A 14,785-nucleotide genomic window follows, 5' to 3' on the forward strand; every position below is an offset into this window, starting at 1 on the left:
TGTCATCAAACACATGTTTATGGGGCAGTTGTAAATTCTAGAAATTTAAATTTACAGTAATTTATGAACGAATTATGTTCGAATAGTGTGTTATTTGTTTCAATGTTCTTTTTTTAATAGTTTACGATCAAATAGTTTCACCCCTGTTTGCAATGCGAATGGTACGGTCCAGACAGCTAGAAGCTTTCTACAGCTCTCAGAAGTTTAAATATCAGATCGGTAAATGTTGCCGCTGCATAGTCGGTCGGCAGTCTGGTTTAAAGTAACCCATCCGTGGTGAGAATCTGTTGTGGCGTATCTCGTGGTTTAGTCTCCCATGCATCGGCACATACACAGAAGCCCTAACTTTTCTCAAAGTGCATTTGCCTTTCCATTAGGTGAGTAATAGCCTACTTTCTGATCAATTAACATGCTTGGAAACTCGTTCTTCACTTGTTCCAGGCTTGGACTGTATTGCGCTCTGTGTGGGATGTTGTTTTGGACATTCAAAATAAGTTATCTGTCAGGCTTATTGTGTAAAATATGTTTTGTTTATTTGTTGTTCGTGCTCTTGTGTCGGACCGCTAATGAGAGGATAATCTACTGGACAATTTATTGATTTATTTTTAGTAGGCTTCTTAGCGACGTTACTTCACATACCCTATAGACTACCTCTCCCCTGCCCTTGTGTTCTGTTTCAAAGGAAGAGGTTCAGAATAACCTGAGCTTTGTATACATGCACTTGTGCAGTGTGAAAATCTTTATCAGCTTTATCAGGTTGTTTCTCCATCAAGACCTCCACGAGAGCCAGGATGTGAAAGATGCTCTCATATGACACCGGAATGCTGGTTGTGTACGTGCGTGCGTGCGTGCGTACGTGTGCGTGCATGGTACGAGGATTCCGAGTATTCAACGGGAGCGCAGTCAGTCAATCAGTCGGGAGGGGTTGGCCGGTAAAGCGCTGGCTCCACATTCAGAAATCGTTGTCCCACACAGGCCCGTTAGAGTGCTAACGGCCCAGGGATTGTTTTTGCTCCTGGGAGCATGGTCAGGGCCGGGGATTAGTGCAGTCTTGAGGGGGATTTAAGGTACGTGCAGATGGCTTCTCTCATGTGATGCCAGGAATGGCCCACTACGGTAGTTACTGGAAGGGGCAAACAACAATTAGCCCCATCTGTGAAACTTTGTACTTGAATGTGTACTATACCCGTAGAAAAAGGAGATACACTAGTTCACACCACTAAAAGTAACTTTCTGCTAGACTGACCTCTGCATGAGTGTGCTCTTTGGAACTGTGCATTGTTGTTTCTGACCAGAGAAGGTTATATATAACTTTATCTGTTAAAAAATCTGTTAAAATACATATTCTATTTCTGCTCTATAGGAAGATGAGTATGGGAGAGGTACAGACAGCTGGCTCTGCCAACTAGATAATCTGAAGGAGGTTAAATCTGAGTTTACTGCCATGTTTATTGCCCATATCAATGTTGACAATAAAGTTTTCTGACTGTCAATTGCTTGTTGCCTTATGGATGTTCCAAAGGTTCAGCTGGGAACTTCACACCTCAGAACCTCGGAACAAAACAAAACAACCTGTGCATTGTTAGCATGTTCCTAGCAGCGTCAGCGAGGAGCGCAGATGACTAACCCATGTTTCAAACATGGGTTAGTCATCTGCGCTCCTCGCTGACGCTGCTAGGAACATGTCATAGATGATCACGATGGTCATGATTACACCACCATTCAGGTTCCACAAGTAGGTCAATAGCTGCAGATTACAGTAATGACTGTGATTCAGAAACTGGAAATCAATTACCAAATCAAGACCTGGATATGCTTGTTGCATTACAGTAATAGTTGCATTTGTTTACGTAACAGTAAGAAAATTCGGTTACACATTGCAGAAAATAATCTTTTTTTTGCTATATACTTATAAATCTATAATGTGTATATAAATATACATATACTTATTTACAACAAAATCCATGGTCAGAGCACACAATGGACCGAGAAAACAGAACTATTAAAATGCTAAAATGATGAGAAGGTTGTAAGGCAGTGAAATAATGGAGAAGCTACAAATAGAGCACTGAACCAGTCTAGAGAGTGGTAGTGAGTGGAGGTAGAAGCAGAGCTGTAGCAGTGAGCCTGGAGGTAGGAGCAGAGCTGTGGCAGTGAGTCTGGAGGTAGGAGCAGAGCTGTGGCAGTGAGTCTGGAGGTAGGAGCAGAGCTGTGGCAGTGAGTCTGGAGGGTAGGAGCAGAGCTGTGGCAGTGAGTCTGGAGGTAGGAGCAGAGCTGTGGCAGTGAGCCTGGAGGTAGGAGCAGAGCTGTGGCAGTGAGTCTGGAGGTAGGAGCAGAGCTGTGGCAGTGAGCCTGGAGGTAGGAGCAGAGCTGTAGCAGTGAGTCTGGAGGTAGGAGCAGAGCTGTAGCAGTGAGTCTGGAGGTAGGAGCAGAGCTGTAGCAGTGAGTCTGGAGGTAGGAGCAGAGCTGTAGCAGTGAGTCTGGAGGGTAGGAGCAGAGCTGTGGCAGTGAGCCTGGAGGTAGGAGCAGAGCTGTGGCAGTGAGTCTGGAGGTAGGAGCAGAGCTGTGGCAGTGAGCCTGGAGGTAGGAGCAGAGCTGTGGCAGTGAGCCTGGAGGTAGGAGCAGAGCGGTAGCAGTGAGTCTGGAGGTAGGAGCAGAGCTGTAGCAGTGAGTCTGGAGGTAGGAGCAGAGCTGTAGCAGTGAGTCTGGAGGTAGGAGCAGAGCTGTGGCAGTGAGTCTGGAGGGTAGGAGCAGAGCTGTGGCAGTGAGTCTGGAAGTAGGAGCAGAGCTGTAGCAGTGAGTCTGGAGGGTAGGAGCAGAGCTGTGGCAGTGAGTCTGGAGGTAGGAGCAGAGCTGTAGCAGTGAGTCTGGAGGTAGGAGCAGAGCTGTAGCAGTGAGTCTGGAGGGTAGGAGCAGAGCTGTGGCAGTGAGTCTGGAGGTAGGAGCAGAGCTGTAGCAGTGAGTCTGGAGGTAGGAGCAGAGCTGTAGCAGTGAGTCTGGAGGTAGGAGCAGAGCTGTGGCAGTGAGTCTGGAGGTAGGAGCAGAGCTGTAGCAGTGAGTCTGGAGGTAGGAGCAGAGCTGTGGCAGTGAGTCTGGAGGGTAGGAGCAGAGCTGTGGCAGTGAGTCTGGAGGTAGGAGCAGAGCTGTAGCAGTGAGTCTGGAGGGTAGGAGCAGAGCTGTGGCAGTGAGTCTGGAGGTAGGAGCAGAGCTGTGGCAGTGAGTCTGGAGGTAGGAGCAGAGCTGTGGCAGTCAGTCTGGAGGGTAGGAGCAGAGCTGTGGCAGTGAGTCTGGAGGGTAGGAGCAGAGCTGTAGCAGTGAGTCTGGAGGGTAGGAGCAGAGCTGTAGCAGTGAGTCTGGAGGGTAGGAGCAGAGCTGTGGCAGTGAGTCTGGAGGTAGGAGCAGAGCTGTGGCAGTGAGTCTGGAGGTAGGAGCAGAGCTGTGGCAGTGAGTCTGGAGGTAGGAGCAGAGCTGTGGCAGTGAGTCTGGAGGTAGGAGCAGAGCTGTAGCAGTGAGTCTGGAGGTAGGAGCAGAGCTGTGGCAGTGAGTCTGGAGGGTAGAAGCAGAGCTGTGGCAGTGAGTCTGGAGGTAGGAGCAGAGCTGTGGCAGTGAGTCTGGAGGTAGGAGCAGAGCTGTGGCAGTGAGTCTGGAGGGTAGGAGCAGAGCTGTAGCAGTGAGTCTGGAGGTAGCGCTGCGTCACCACACGCAGGCAGGTTCCCAGGTGCTGGATTTTCAGGTTCTCCCACTGTTTACCCCTGCTATGGAGAGCCAAGTGTGTGTGTGTGTGTGTGTGTGTGTAAGACATGCCATGTTTCAACATGCTGTCAGCCTACCTAGGAAGGCCTGAGGACATCCGTTCTGGTGTTCAGAGTAGCTCGTCTGTTGGCAGAAGGAGGAAGAGGATGTTACTGTGTGTGGGATCTGTCTCCCTGCAGTGTCCCTCAGAGCACACTCCCCTGGTTAGCCCCCTCAGCCCCCGGCCTGCAGCCCCCTCAGCCTGCAGCCCCCGGCCTGCAGCCCAGCAGAGCCAGGAGCCAGCCCTGCTCTGAGGAGCCTCCACACAGCTGGTCAGAGGCTGGTGCATCTGTGGCGGTGCTTCTTAAACCTCTTCAATCAGGCCACCCTTTGAACATAGAGGGAAAATCCTTCTTTCAATACCAATATACTTTTTGCCCCCCCCCCGCCCCCCCCCCCACACACACACACACACACCACTCTGCTGTATTGTTCAGTGTTATCTCTATGATCTCCTCGATAGGGCGTGTCCTAGTGAAAAGGGAGTGTGTGGGTGGAGGGTTAGTGAGTGTGTGTGTGTGTGTGAGTCAGATGGCTGAGTGGTGAGGGAATCGGGCTAGTAATCTGAAGGTTGCCAGTTCGATTCCCAGCCGTGCCAAATGGCGTTGTGTCCTTGGGCAAGGCACTTCACCCTACTTGCTTCGGGAGGAATGTCCCTGTACTTACTCTAAGTCGCTCTGGATAAGAGCGTCTGCTAAATGACTAAATGTAAATGTGTGTGGGGAGGGAGAGTGTGTGTGGGTGGAGGGTGAGTGTGTGTGTGTGTTGGTGAGTGTGTGTGTGGGGGGAGGGTAACCAGTGCTGACAGGTGACAAGGTATCTCCAGGTGAGCATGTCCCATCCTGTTGTGTTTGAACCTGTTCTTCTCAGAGAGGAAAGTTTGCGGAGTTGTTGGAGTTATGTTACCTGTAACCCTACCAAGGGTACTCAGTCTTTCTGTTCTCTCTCTCTCTCTCTCTCTCTCTCTCTCTCTCTCTCTCTCTCTCTCTCTCTCTCTCTCTCTCTCTCTCTCTCTCTCTCTCTCTCTCTCACTCACTCACTCACTCACTCACTCACTCACTCACTCACTCACTATTTCACTCTCTATCTAGTTTTCTCTATCTCTGTCTCTCTGTCCCTCTCTCTCTATCCCTATCTGTTTCTGTTTGTCTCTCTCTCTCTGTCTCTCCCCCCCCCACACACAGGAAGGATCAGAGTCTGCTCTCTGTGTTCATTCATCTGATTAATTGACTTTGGGAGATCAGCTCCCATTAATCAGCCCAGCATCACGTACCAGCCAGAGCTTAGTGTGAGGGACAAGGAGGTCATAGAGGCAGGGGGGTATAGAGGTATCACCTCCTGTAACAGACCTCAGGGTTTATCACCTCCTCAGGGTGTATCACCTCCTGTAACAGACCTCAGGGTTTATCACCTCCTATAACATACCTCAGGGTGTATCACCTCCTCAGGGTGTATCACCTCCTATAACATACCTCAGGGTGTATCACCTCCTATAACAAACCTCAGGGTGTATCACCTCCTCAGGGTGTATCACCTCCTGTAACAGACCTCAGGGTTTATCACCTCCTATAACATACCTCAGGGTGTATCACCTCCTCAGGGTGTATCACCTCCTATAACATACCTCAGGGTGTATCACCTCCTATAACAAACCTCAGGGTGTATCACCTCCTCAGGGTGTATCACCTCCTGTAACAGACCTCAGGGTTTATCACCTCCTCAGGGTGTATCACCTCCTGTAACATACCTCAGGGTGTATCACCTCCTATAACAGATCTCAGGGTTTATCACCTCCTCAGGGTGTATCACCTCCTGTAACAGACCTCAGGGTGTATCACCTCCTGTAACAGACCTCAGGGTGTATCACCTCCTATAACAGACCTCAGGGTTTATCACCTCCCCAGGGTGTATCATTTCCTGTAACATACCTCAGGGTGTATCACCTCCTAAAACAGACCTCAGGGGTGTATCACCCAGCCAGTGCTGATTAGGGTTGGGTACCGAAACCCGGTTCCATTAACCGGGTTTAGAACGCAAATTTCGGTTCCTCGATTCGGTTCCTCATTTCGGTTTCACTTAATATTTTCCCTCTGTCGCTCCGAAACGGACGTAAAATCATATTAACCATTGACTGCACGTGATCGCTAGTAAACATATTACACTTGCTCTGCTAGTTTATCGTTAGCTAGCTAGCTTTTCGTGCATTTAAAATGCCTAAAGCTAAGCGGTCGAAAGTGTGGCTGTATTTCAAAGCCAAGGAATCCGACATCGCAAAATGCAACAAATGTTTCAAAACAATAACGTGCAAAGGGGGAAGCACGTCGAATGTATTGAAACATACGGCATCACACGGAATACTTCTTAAAGCAGAGGGATGCACCGTGTTCCAACAGCTTGCTGACACCAGTCCCTGGTCCCGGGACAGCCTCCCCAATTTGTCTGCCCTTTCAAACTCATACCTGTGTACAGGCCTCTTCGACACCATCTGAGAGAGTTTTCTCCTGTCCAGGACATGCCATAAATCAGGAGAGGTGTAGTATCTTGCCAGAGAAGGCAAATATGGTCATTTTTCTGCAAAATAACTGCTAGTTTGAAGCAGGTTTAGTTAGCATACCAACTCAACATTTATTTTGTTGTTACTTGTTAATAGTGTAACTGTTATTTATTGTTAAATTATTGTAGTTGTGTGTTAGGTGACTTAATTTTACTTATTAAGTAGGCTACTTTACGTAAAATGTTAATATATTGTTACATTTAAATATATATATATTTTTAAACTCTATAAAAGAGCCTTTCTTTGATGTCATTTTTCAGTTTTTCAAGAATCTGAATAGTTTAGGAATCGGAATCGTTAGTACCGGTTCGGCATCGGAATCGTAAAAATCCAAACGATACCCAACCCTAGCAGGCCAATGCTCTGATCTGTTCATCAGGCTGGCTTCCTCATGTAAAGATGTCTGACCCGATTTTCTCCCCACTTTCTTTCAGAAGGATGACCGGAGTGGAGTGGAGGAGAGGGAGCGAGTGAAGGAGAACGAGAGAAGGAGAACAGACAGGCAGACAGACAGACAGAAAGACAGACAGACAAGGATACAGACAGACAGAAAGACAGGAAGACAGACAGACAGACAGGGATACAGACAGAAAGACAGACAGACTAACAGACTGACAGGAAGACAGGGATACAGACATAATGTCTGCCCTAGCTAAAAAGACTGTCTGTGTGCTGCTACCCAACAAAGAACAACTAGACATCACAGTGGGGGTGAGTGCTTCTTTATTAACTAGCTTTGCTTCACTTCCTGTGTGTGTGTGCCTGTCTACTGCTTTATTAACTAGTGCTGCTTCTCTTCCTGTGTGTGTGTGTGTGTGTGCCTGTCTACTGCTTTATTAACTAGTGCTGCTTCTCTTCCTGTGTGTGTGTGTGTGTGTGTGTGTGTGTGTCTGCTTGTCCGTGTGGGCCTAGGATGGGACTGAGGATGAATCTCTGGTTTAATAAGGAGTTTATTAGAAGGATTTCCTGCTGGCTCCATTCTGAACTGGCATCTCTGTAGCTTGTAACAACGTCTCTCTGTGTGTTGGTGTTTTATAAGTTGCCCACAAGGTCTGTTTACTGTGTCACTGTGTCCCTCTTCAGGTTAAAGCTACAGGGCAGGATGTCTTCAACCGCGTATTGGAGCTTCTGGGAATTAAAGAACTTCACTTTTTTGGTCTCACAGTGGTGAGGGGTGAGTTCCATCCATCCATCCATCTCTCCCCTCCATCTAACCATCCATCCATGTCACTCCTCCATTCATCATTCCGCCCATGACTTCCCTCCTGGTCATCCATCCTGTCTATTGGACCATCAAGCTGTTGTTGTCGTCAGACAGCCTGGTCAGCCATGGGCACTGATAATACTACAGGTTAAGACCAACCCTTACTGGAGATAATCCACACACACAGTAGAGATGCTGCTGTCTGATTAGAGGAAGATCTATAGTTTTATTGTTAAACACACCACAGTCTAGAAAGCTCTCAGGATCAGTCCTTATCAACAACACACAACAGTCAGGTATCTAGAAATGAACACACAATACACACACAACAGTCAGCTAGCTAGACCTACACACACAACACACACGCAACAGTCAGCTAGCTAGACCTACACACACAACACACACACAACACAACCAGCTAGCTAGTCCTTCACACAAAACACAGACTTCCCCACACCACACAGGAAGCTAACTAGACCTTCTCATATATTACAGATATCGTGTCTCCCTGCATGGTCGCTGGGAAACCAGTCACACTATATTGCCCTGAAGTGGGTTATCTGCCAACAGGGCCAACAGGGCCAGCCAATAGCAATGACAGAATTGTTGTTGTGTGTGCCTGTGTGTTTCTGTTTCTCTGTGTGTGTGTGTGTGTGTGTGTGTGTGGGTGTGTGTGTGTGTGTGTGTGTGTGTGCGTGTGTGCGTGCAAATGTGTGCCTGTGTGTTTCTGTTTCTCTGTGTGTGTGTGTGTGTGTGCGTGTGTGCAAATGTGTGCCTGTGTGTTTCTGTTTCTCTGTATGTGTGTGTGTGTGAGAGTCTGCTCCACTGAGAAGTCTAATCTATTCTCAACCAGTGAGCAAAATGTTTTTTTTCTTCTCTGTCTCTTTCTTTCTGTTTGTAGTGAGAGGTTAGGGCGGCCTGCTGGCCTCCCCAACAAGGGCCCTTTTGTTTTTGTAGTGTGGGGGCCGTCCAACCCTCAGGAGTGTGGGGGCCGTCCAACACTCAGGCGTGTGGGGGCCGTCCAACACTCAGGCGTGTGGGGGCCGTCCAACACTCAGGAGTGTGGGGCCGTCCAACACTCAGGCCAGGGCTACGGCTGCATTAACTTCATTAAGCCTGGAATGCCCCCTGCATTCCTCCTCTCCACTGGAGAAACAAGGGAGGCAGGGGGGGGGGGAGGGGAGGGAGGCATGGATGGAGTGAGTGAGGAAGAGACACAGAGGGGGGAGGGTGGGGAGGGAGGGAGTTGGTGAAAAAGAGGGATGGGGGAGGGAGGGTGGGGAGAGAGGGAGTTTGCTGAATCCTGCTGAATCCAGGATGAGAGGAGGAGAACGAGTGAGTCATAAAGAAGGGATGCAGCAGACAGAAGGGAGACATGGATTGATGGATCTCTGGAGGAGTGAGCTGCCCTGTGAAGAATGTGGTGTGGGTAAAGAGAGTTGCTCTTGAAGCTCGATGAAGAAAGGGGTCGAGGAGAGGGGGAGCAGGGAGGATTAACGACAGTGTGTCCCAGAGGGCTGGTACCAGCCTGGGGATACCACAGGAGGGGAAAGGAGAGCATATCTCAGTGATGAGGTGGTACAGCCCTCCTGCCCCAGTCACCCCACCACAGATGAATCACAGAACCCCTGGTCCCTCACTGCACTCCTGGGCTGACCACGGAACCGGCTAGCTTAGTTACTGTGCATTCCTCATTCATCTAGTGATCCTCATCCAGGGATGAGAGACTGAAGCAGTAACCCACGGGCGGGCATGCTTGGGCCGTAATCACTCGTGTGTTTAGGCAAAGGTCGTCAACCAGAACATTTTTGGAGTTGTGAGCTCATCGTTGTGTTGTAATTCTCACTATGAAAACATCCTCTGTGTCCTCCCTCTGAAAACAGATCTGTTCAGCCAAGCCTCTGTTTGTCTTTCTGCTAGTTACTGAGCTAACCTAAGGGATGAGCAAACAGGCATGTTGTTGGCATTAGTAGTAGCATACTAGTTGTCAGCCTTGTCTCCTCAACTCGCTCTCTCACTCTCTTTTTCTCTCTCTCTCTCTCTCTCTCTCTCTCTCTCTCTCTCTCTCTCTCTCTCTCTCTCTCTCTCTCTCTCTCCTCAACGCTCTCTCTCTCTCTCTCTCTCCTCAACGCTCTCTCTCTCTCTCTCCTCAATGCTCTCTCTCTCTTTTCTCTCCTCTCTCTTAATAATGTTATTGTTCTTCAAATTTCACGTGTGAGTTTATTACTCTTTCGTTTGGTGGCTGTGTGAGTTCTGCTCTTCTCTCCTTCCGTTCTCTTGGACTCAGACAATGAGCACATCTTCCTGGATCTGGAAGAGAAACTCATCAAGTACTTCCCCAAGGAGTGGAAGCAGGACCCAGCCAAGGTAAGCAGGGACGCCTGTATGGATATTCTGGGTGGAGGCTATCCCGACTGAGGCCTGTAGGAATTTAGATATAAAGCTAGAATATATGAACATATAATAAGCCCAGCTAGCTATCCTACAGCTGGATAACATTCCCCTGGTGGTGTCCCATCAGTAACATTCCCCTGGTGGTGTCCCATCAGTAACATTCCCCTGGTGGTGTCCCATCAGTAACATTCCCCTGGTGGTGTCCCATCAGTAACATTCCCCTGGTGGTGTCCCATCAGTAACATTCCCCTGGTGGTGTCCCATCAGTAACATTCCCCTGGTGGTGTCCCATCAGTAACATTCCCCTGGTGGTGTCCCATCAGTAACATTCCCCTGGTGGTGTCCCATCAGTAACATTCCCCTGGTGGTGTCCCATCAGTAACATTCCCCTGGTGGTGTCCCATCAGTAACATTCCCCTGGTGGTGTCCCATCAGTAACATTCCCCTGATGGTGTCCCATCAGTAACATTCCCCTGGTGGTGTCCCATCAGTAACATTCCCCTGGTGGTGTCCCATCAGTAACATTCCCCTGGTGGTGTCCCATCAGTAACATTCCCCTGGTGGTGTCCCACCAGTAACATTCCCCTGGTGGTGTCCCATCAGTAACATTCCCCTGGTGGTGTCCCATCAGTAACATTCCCCTGGTGCTCTGCTGTCCCCAGGGGCTGAAGAGGTCGCTGCCACTGCTCCTGTGTCTCAAGGTGCAGTACTACGTGGAGAACGGCAGGCTGATCTGGTGAGTCAAACGGCTGTCTCCTCTCATCCTCCTCTCCTCTTTCATCCTCCTCTCCTCATCCTCCGCTCCTTTCAATCATCCTTTTCTCTTTCATCCTCCTCTCTCTTATCCTCCTCTCTTATCTCTGTCAGCGAGCGCAAGGCGAGGCGTCTGTACTACTCCGACCTGCGTGAGCGCGTGCTGCGGTCTGAATGTCGGCGGCAGGAGGAGGTGTACTTCCAGCTGGCAGGCTACGCCCTGCAGGCGGACCTGCCTGACCACGTCCAGGACCGCGGGGAACAGGGGGACGCAGCCTACTTCCAGCCCAAGGAGTACTTCCCTCCCTGGGTAGGTGCTGCAGGGGGCAGTGTGGAGGAGGGTGTTGAGTCATGGCTGTTGTTATTTTAGATTCTACCAAAATATTGACCCAGTGTGCTCTCTCTCTCTCCCTCTCTTTCCCCCCTCTTCTCTCCCCCCCGCCTCCTTCCCTACTCTCCATTCTCTCCCCCTCCCCCCCACCACCCCAGATTGTGGCGAAGCGAGGCGTGGACTACCTCCTCCGCCACGGCCCCAAGGTGCATGGCGAGCTGCGGGGCATGTCTGCCCGCGACGCCACGCTGCACTTCATCAAGGAGTCCTGCAGACTGGAGGATGTGCCCGTCATCTTCTACCGCCTGCAGAAGGTCAGGGGTCAGGGAGACAGACACGGCTAGGACTGGACTGGGACAGGACGGTTAGGGTTAACCCAGGACATGTGGAGTGGGTTAGGGGAGAGTTAGGGTTAACCCAGGACATGTGGAGTGGGTTAGGGGAGAGTTAGGGGTTAACCCAGGAGCTATATGGAGTGGGTTAGGGGAGAGTTAGGGGTTAACCCAGGAGATATATGGAGTGGGTTAAGGGAGAGTTAGGGTTAACCCAGGAGATATGGAGTGGGTTAGGGGAGAGTTAGGGGTTAACCCAGGAGATATATGGAGTGGGTTAGGGGAGAGTTAGGGGTTAACCCAGGAGATATATGGAGTGGGTTAGGTGAGAGTTAGGGTTAACCCAGGAGATATATGGAGTGGGTTAGGGAAGAGTTAGGGTTAATCCAGGACATGTGGAGTGGGTTAGGGGAGAGTTAGGGTTAACTCAGGAGATATGGAGTGGGTTAGGGGAGAGTTAGGGTTAACCCAGGAGATATATGGAGGGGGTTAGGGGAGAGTTAGGGTTAACTCAGGAGATATATGGAGGGGGTTAGGGAGAGTTAGGGTTAACTCAGGTATTAGGATGATGTCAATCAGTGGCCGGAAAGATGCACGACAATTAAAAACAGTTGACTTGGTTTATTAGAACGACGTCGGCTCATTTAACCAGTCGAAGCAGAGAGTGGTCAGATGAGCGAGGCCAGGGGTTACAACGGCCTTATATACAATGAATAGACAAGTACGGATATAGTTTCCACAGAATGTTCCTTTACAAGTCACAGCATGTGCTCAGCAAGTTTGTATACTTGAAAGACTACACCTGACAATATCGTAACTCATTGAAGCCTTTTCCTGCATAGTTTCTCCTCACTGACTCCTGTCAGTCTGAACAAGTGAGGCCCTTATCTATATGTGGACTACAGTGGGCTCCACAGCATGACCTCTTGACCTAAGTAGGAGAGAAGTCTCTCTCACACAAAATTCAGCATATCACCAGGAGATGTCTGTTTTTTTTGCTCCCCTTTGTGAAGCGCATTGTGTTGCTTCCTGGTGTGAAATGTGCTATATAAATAAAGTTTGATTTGATTTGGGGAGGGTTTGTAGAGAGAGGTGTAGTGAAGGCCCAGGCAGCAGTTGTGTAATCCACCATCACTTCAGATATACTGCTCCAGCCTCCTGGAGCCTGGAGTCAAGAGTACACCTGCTGTGGAGGGGAGGAGGGAAGGATGAGGGAAAGAATGGAGGGATTAGGGAGAGGAGGGGAGGGTGAGAGGACGGGAGAGGGAGAAGAGGGGAGGAAGGGAGAGGGAGAAGAGGGAGGGATGAGGGAGAGAAGGGAGGAATGAGGGAGAAAAGGGGAGGGTGAGAGGAGGGGAGAGGGAGAGGAGGTAGGATGGAGAGGGGATAGTGAGAGGAAAGGGAAGGGAGAAGAGGGGAGATGAAGGAGAGGAAGGGAGAGAGAAGGGAGAAGAGGGGGAGATGAAGGAGAGGAAGGGAGAGAGAAGGGAGAAGAGGGGGAGATGAAGGAGAGAGAGAAGGGAGAAGAGGGGGAGATGAAAGAGAGGAGGGAGAGAGAAGGGAGAAGAGGGGGAGATGAAAGAGAGGAGGGAGGAGGGTGAGTGATGAGGAGGGGGGGAGATGAAAGAGAGAGGGTTATCGAGGGGTTCAGATGCCTGTCTGACCTGTCATCCTGTTCACTCTCTCTGCAGGACAAGAGGGAGGAGAGAGGCACAGCCTTACTGGGGCTGACCCTCAAAGGAATGCAGGTTTATCAGGTGTGTGTTGTGTGTGTGAGACACTACATCTGTGGTCTCCCTTACGTAACCCTCCGTGTGTCATCGTGTGCGTCAGTGGGAGCCTGTGTTCTCTCAGGCTGGATGGCTCAGGATGGTGGAGGAGGGGTGGTGGAGGAGGGGGTGGTGGAGGAGGGGGTGGTGGAGGAGGGGGTGGTGGACGAGGGGGTGGTGGAGGAGGGGGTGGTGGAGGAGGGGTGGTGGAGGAGGGGTGGTGGAGGAGGGGGTGGTGGAGGAGGGGGTGGTGGAGGAGGGGGTGGTGGAGGAGGGGTGGTGAGGAGGGGTGGTGGAGGAGGGGGTGGTGGAGGAGGGGGTGGTGGAGGAGGGGTGGTGGAGGAGGGGGTGGTGGAGGAGGGGTGGTGGAGGAGGGGTGGTGGAGGAGGGGGTGGTGGAGGAGGGGGTGGTGGAGGAGGGGGTGAAGCTGCTCTGGCAGGAATGTGGGCGCTCCCGGAGACACCCCCACTGCCCCCCGCTGGGTCTGGCCTGCGGGGGCTTTCTAGGGGGATTAGAGCTCAGGGGATAGGATGGGGGCTTATGGAGGTCATGGGATGGCACGGAGGACCAGAGGGAGGTCTTGTTTAACTAGTGTGCAGTCTAATGTTGTCTTGTTTAGCTAGTGTGCAGGTCTAATGTTGTCTTGTTTAACTAGTGTGCAGGTCTAATGTTGTCTTGTTTAGCTAGTGTGCAGGTCTAATGTTGTCTTGTTTAGCTAGTGTGCAGGTCTATGTTGTGTTGTTTAGCTAGTGTGCAGGTCTAATGTTGTCTTGTTTAGCTAGTGTGCGGGTCTAATGTTGTCTTGTTTAACTAGTGTGCAGGTCTAATGTTGTCTTGTTTAACTAGTGTGCGGGTCTAATGTTGTCTTGTTTAGCTAGTGTGCAGGTCTAATGTTGTCTTGTTTAGCTAGTGTGCGGGTCTAATGTCGTCTTGTTTAGCTAGTGTGCAGGTCTAATGTCGTCTTGTTTAGCTAGTGTGCAGGTCTAATGTTGTCTTGTTTAGCTAGTGTGCAGGTCTAATGTTGTCTTGTTTAACTAGTGTGCAGGTCTAATGTTGTCTTGTTTAGCTAGTGTGCGGGTCTAATGTCGTCTTGTTTAGCTAGTGTGCAGGTCTAATGTCGTCTTGTTTAGCTAGTGTGCAGGTCTAATGTCGTCTTGTTTAGCTAGTGTGCAGGTCTAATGTCGTCTTGTTTAGCTAGTGTGCAGGTCTAATGTCGTCTTGTTTAGCTAGTGTGCAGGTCTAATGTCGTCTTGTTTAACTAGTGAGCAGGTCTAATGTTGTCTTGTTTTAACTAGTGTGCAGGTCTAATGTTGTCTTGTTTAGCTAGTGTGCGGGTCTAATGTCGTCTTGTTTAGCTAGTGTGCAGGTCTAATTTCGTCTTGTTTAGCTAGTGTGCAGGTCTAATGTCGTCTTGTTTAGCTAGTGTGCAGGTCTAATGTTGTCTTGTTTACACCAGGAGGTCAACAACATCAGGGAGCTGCTGTTTGATTTCCCTGGTCCAACGTGGGACGACTTACCTTCCTGGTGAGATGAGCTTAATGGACCTCTGTGACCGCGGACTGCTACTGTACCCCTTTCACATTCAGCTGTGACTGTACCTACCTGACCCTGCGTGTCCAATACAGCGGAGCGGGCGGCGCATCAACTTCCAATTAG

The 14,785-nt window shown here is 50.1% G+C and overlaps 2 protein-coding genes across 2 annotated transcripts in view; both read left to right on the plus strand.

Annotated features, from left to right (window-relative positions):
* Nucleotides 1-224: 224 nt before the first annotated feature.
* On the plus strand, nt 225-14,657 carry zgc:172136 (uncharacterized protein LOC566376 homolog). Its single transcript, XM_062464481.1, has 9 exons — nt 225-377; nt 6,781-7,057; nt 7,430-7,520; nt 9,838-9,917; nt 10,607-10,680; nt 10,812-11,007; nt 11,187-11,342; nt 13,052-13,117; nt 14,586-14,657. Exons 2-9 carry the CDS (start codon nt 6,986-6,988, stop codon nt 14,655-14,657), a joined length of 807 nt encoding a protein of 268 aa, XP_062320465.1. The 5' UTR covers nt 225-377; nt 6,781-6,985.
* A 10-nt stretch (nt 14,658-14,667) lies between these two features.
* Nucleotides 14,668-14,785, plus strand: part of tarbp1 (TAR (HIV-1) RNA binding protein 1) — a 7,274-nt gene continuing 7,156 nt past the window's right edge. Inside the window, exon 1 of the mRNA XM_062464482.1 lies at nt 14,668-14,696. Within this exon, the coding sequence (XP_062320466.1) occupies nt 14,668-14,696 (29 nt within the window). The remainder of the gene's footprint in view (nt 14,697-14,785) is intronic.

This window comes from Osmerus eperlanus, chromosome 6, assembly GCF_963692335.1.
Source record: "Osmerus eperlanus chromosome 6, fOsmEpe2.1, whole genome shotgun sequence".
Taxonomy (NCBI): domain Eukaryota; kingdom Metazoa; phylum Chordata; class Actinopteri; order Osmeriformes; family Osmeridae; genus Osmerus; species Osmerus eperlanus.

What these genes read in the sequence shown, in the direction of transcription:
- zgc:172136 (XM_062464481.1), top strand. Translation starts at nt 6,986, where the DNA reads ATGTCTGCCCTAGCTAAAAAGACTGTCTGTGTGCTGCTACCCAACAAA. An exon ending in AACTAGACATCACAGTGGGG is followed by an intron (nt 7,058 to 7,429) that starts GTGAGTGCTTCT and finishes GTCCCTCTTCAG; the next exon opens with GTTAAAGCTACAGGGCAGGA. An exon ending in GAGAACGGCAGGCTGATCTG is followed by an intron (nt 10,681 to 10,811) that starts GTGAGTCAAACG and finishes TATCTCTGTCAG; the next exon opens with CGAGCGCAAGGCGAGGCGTC.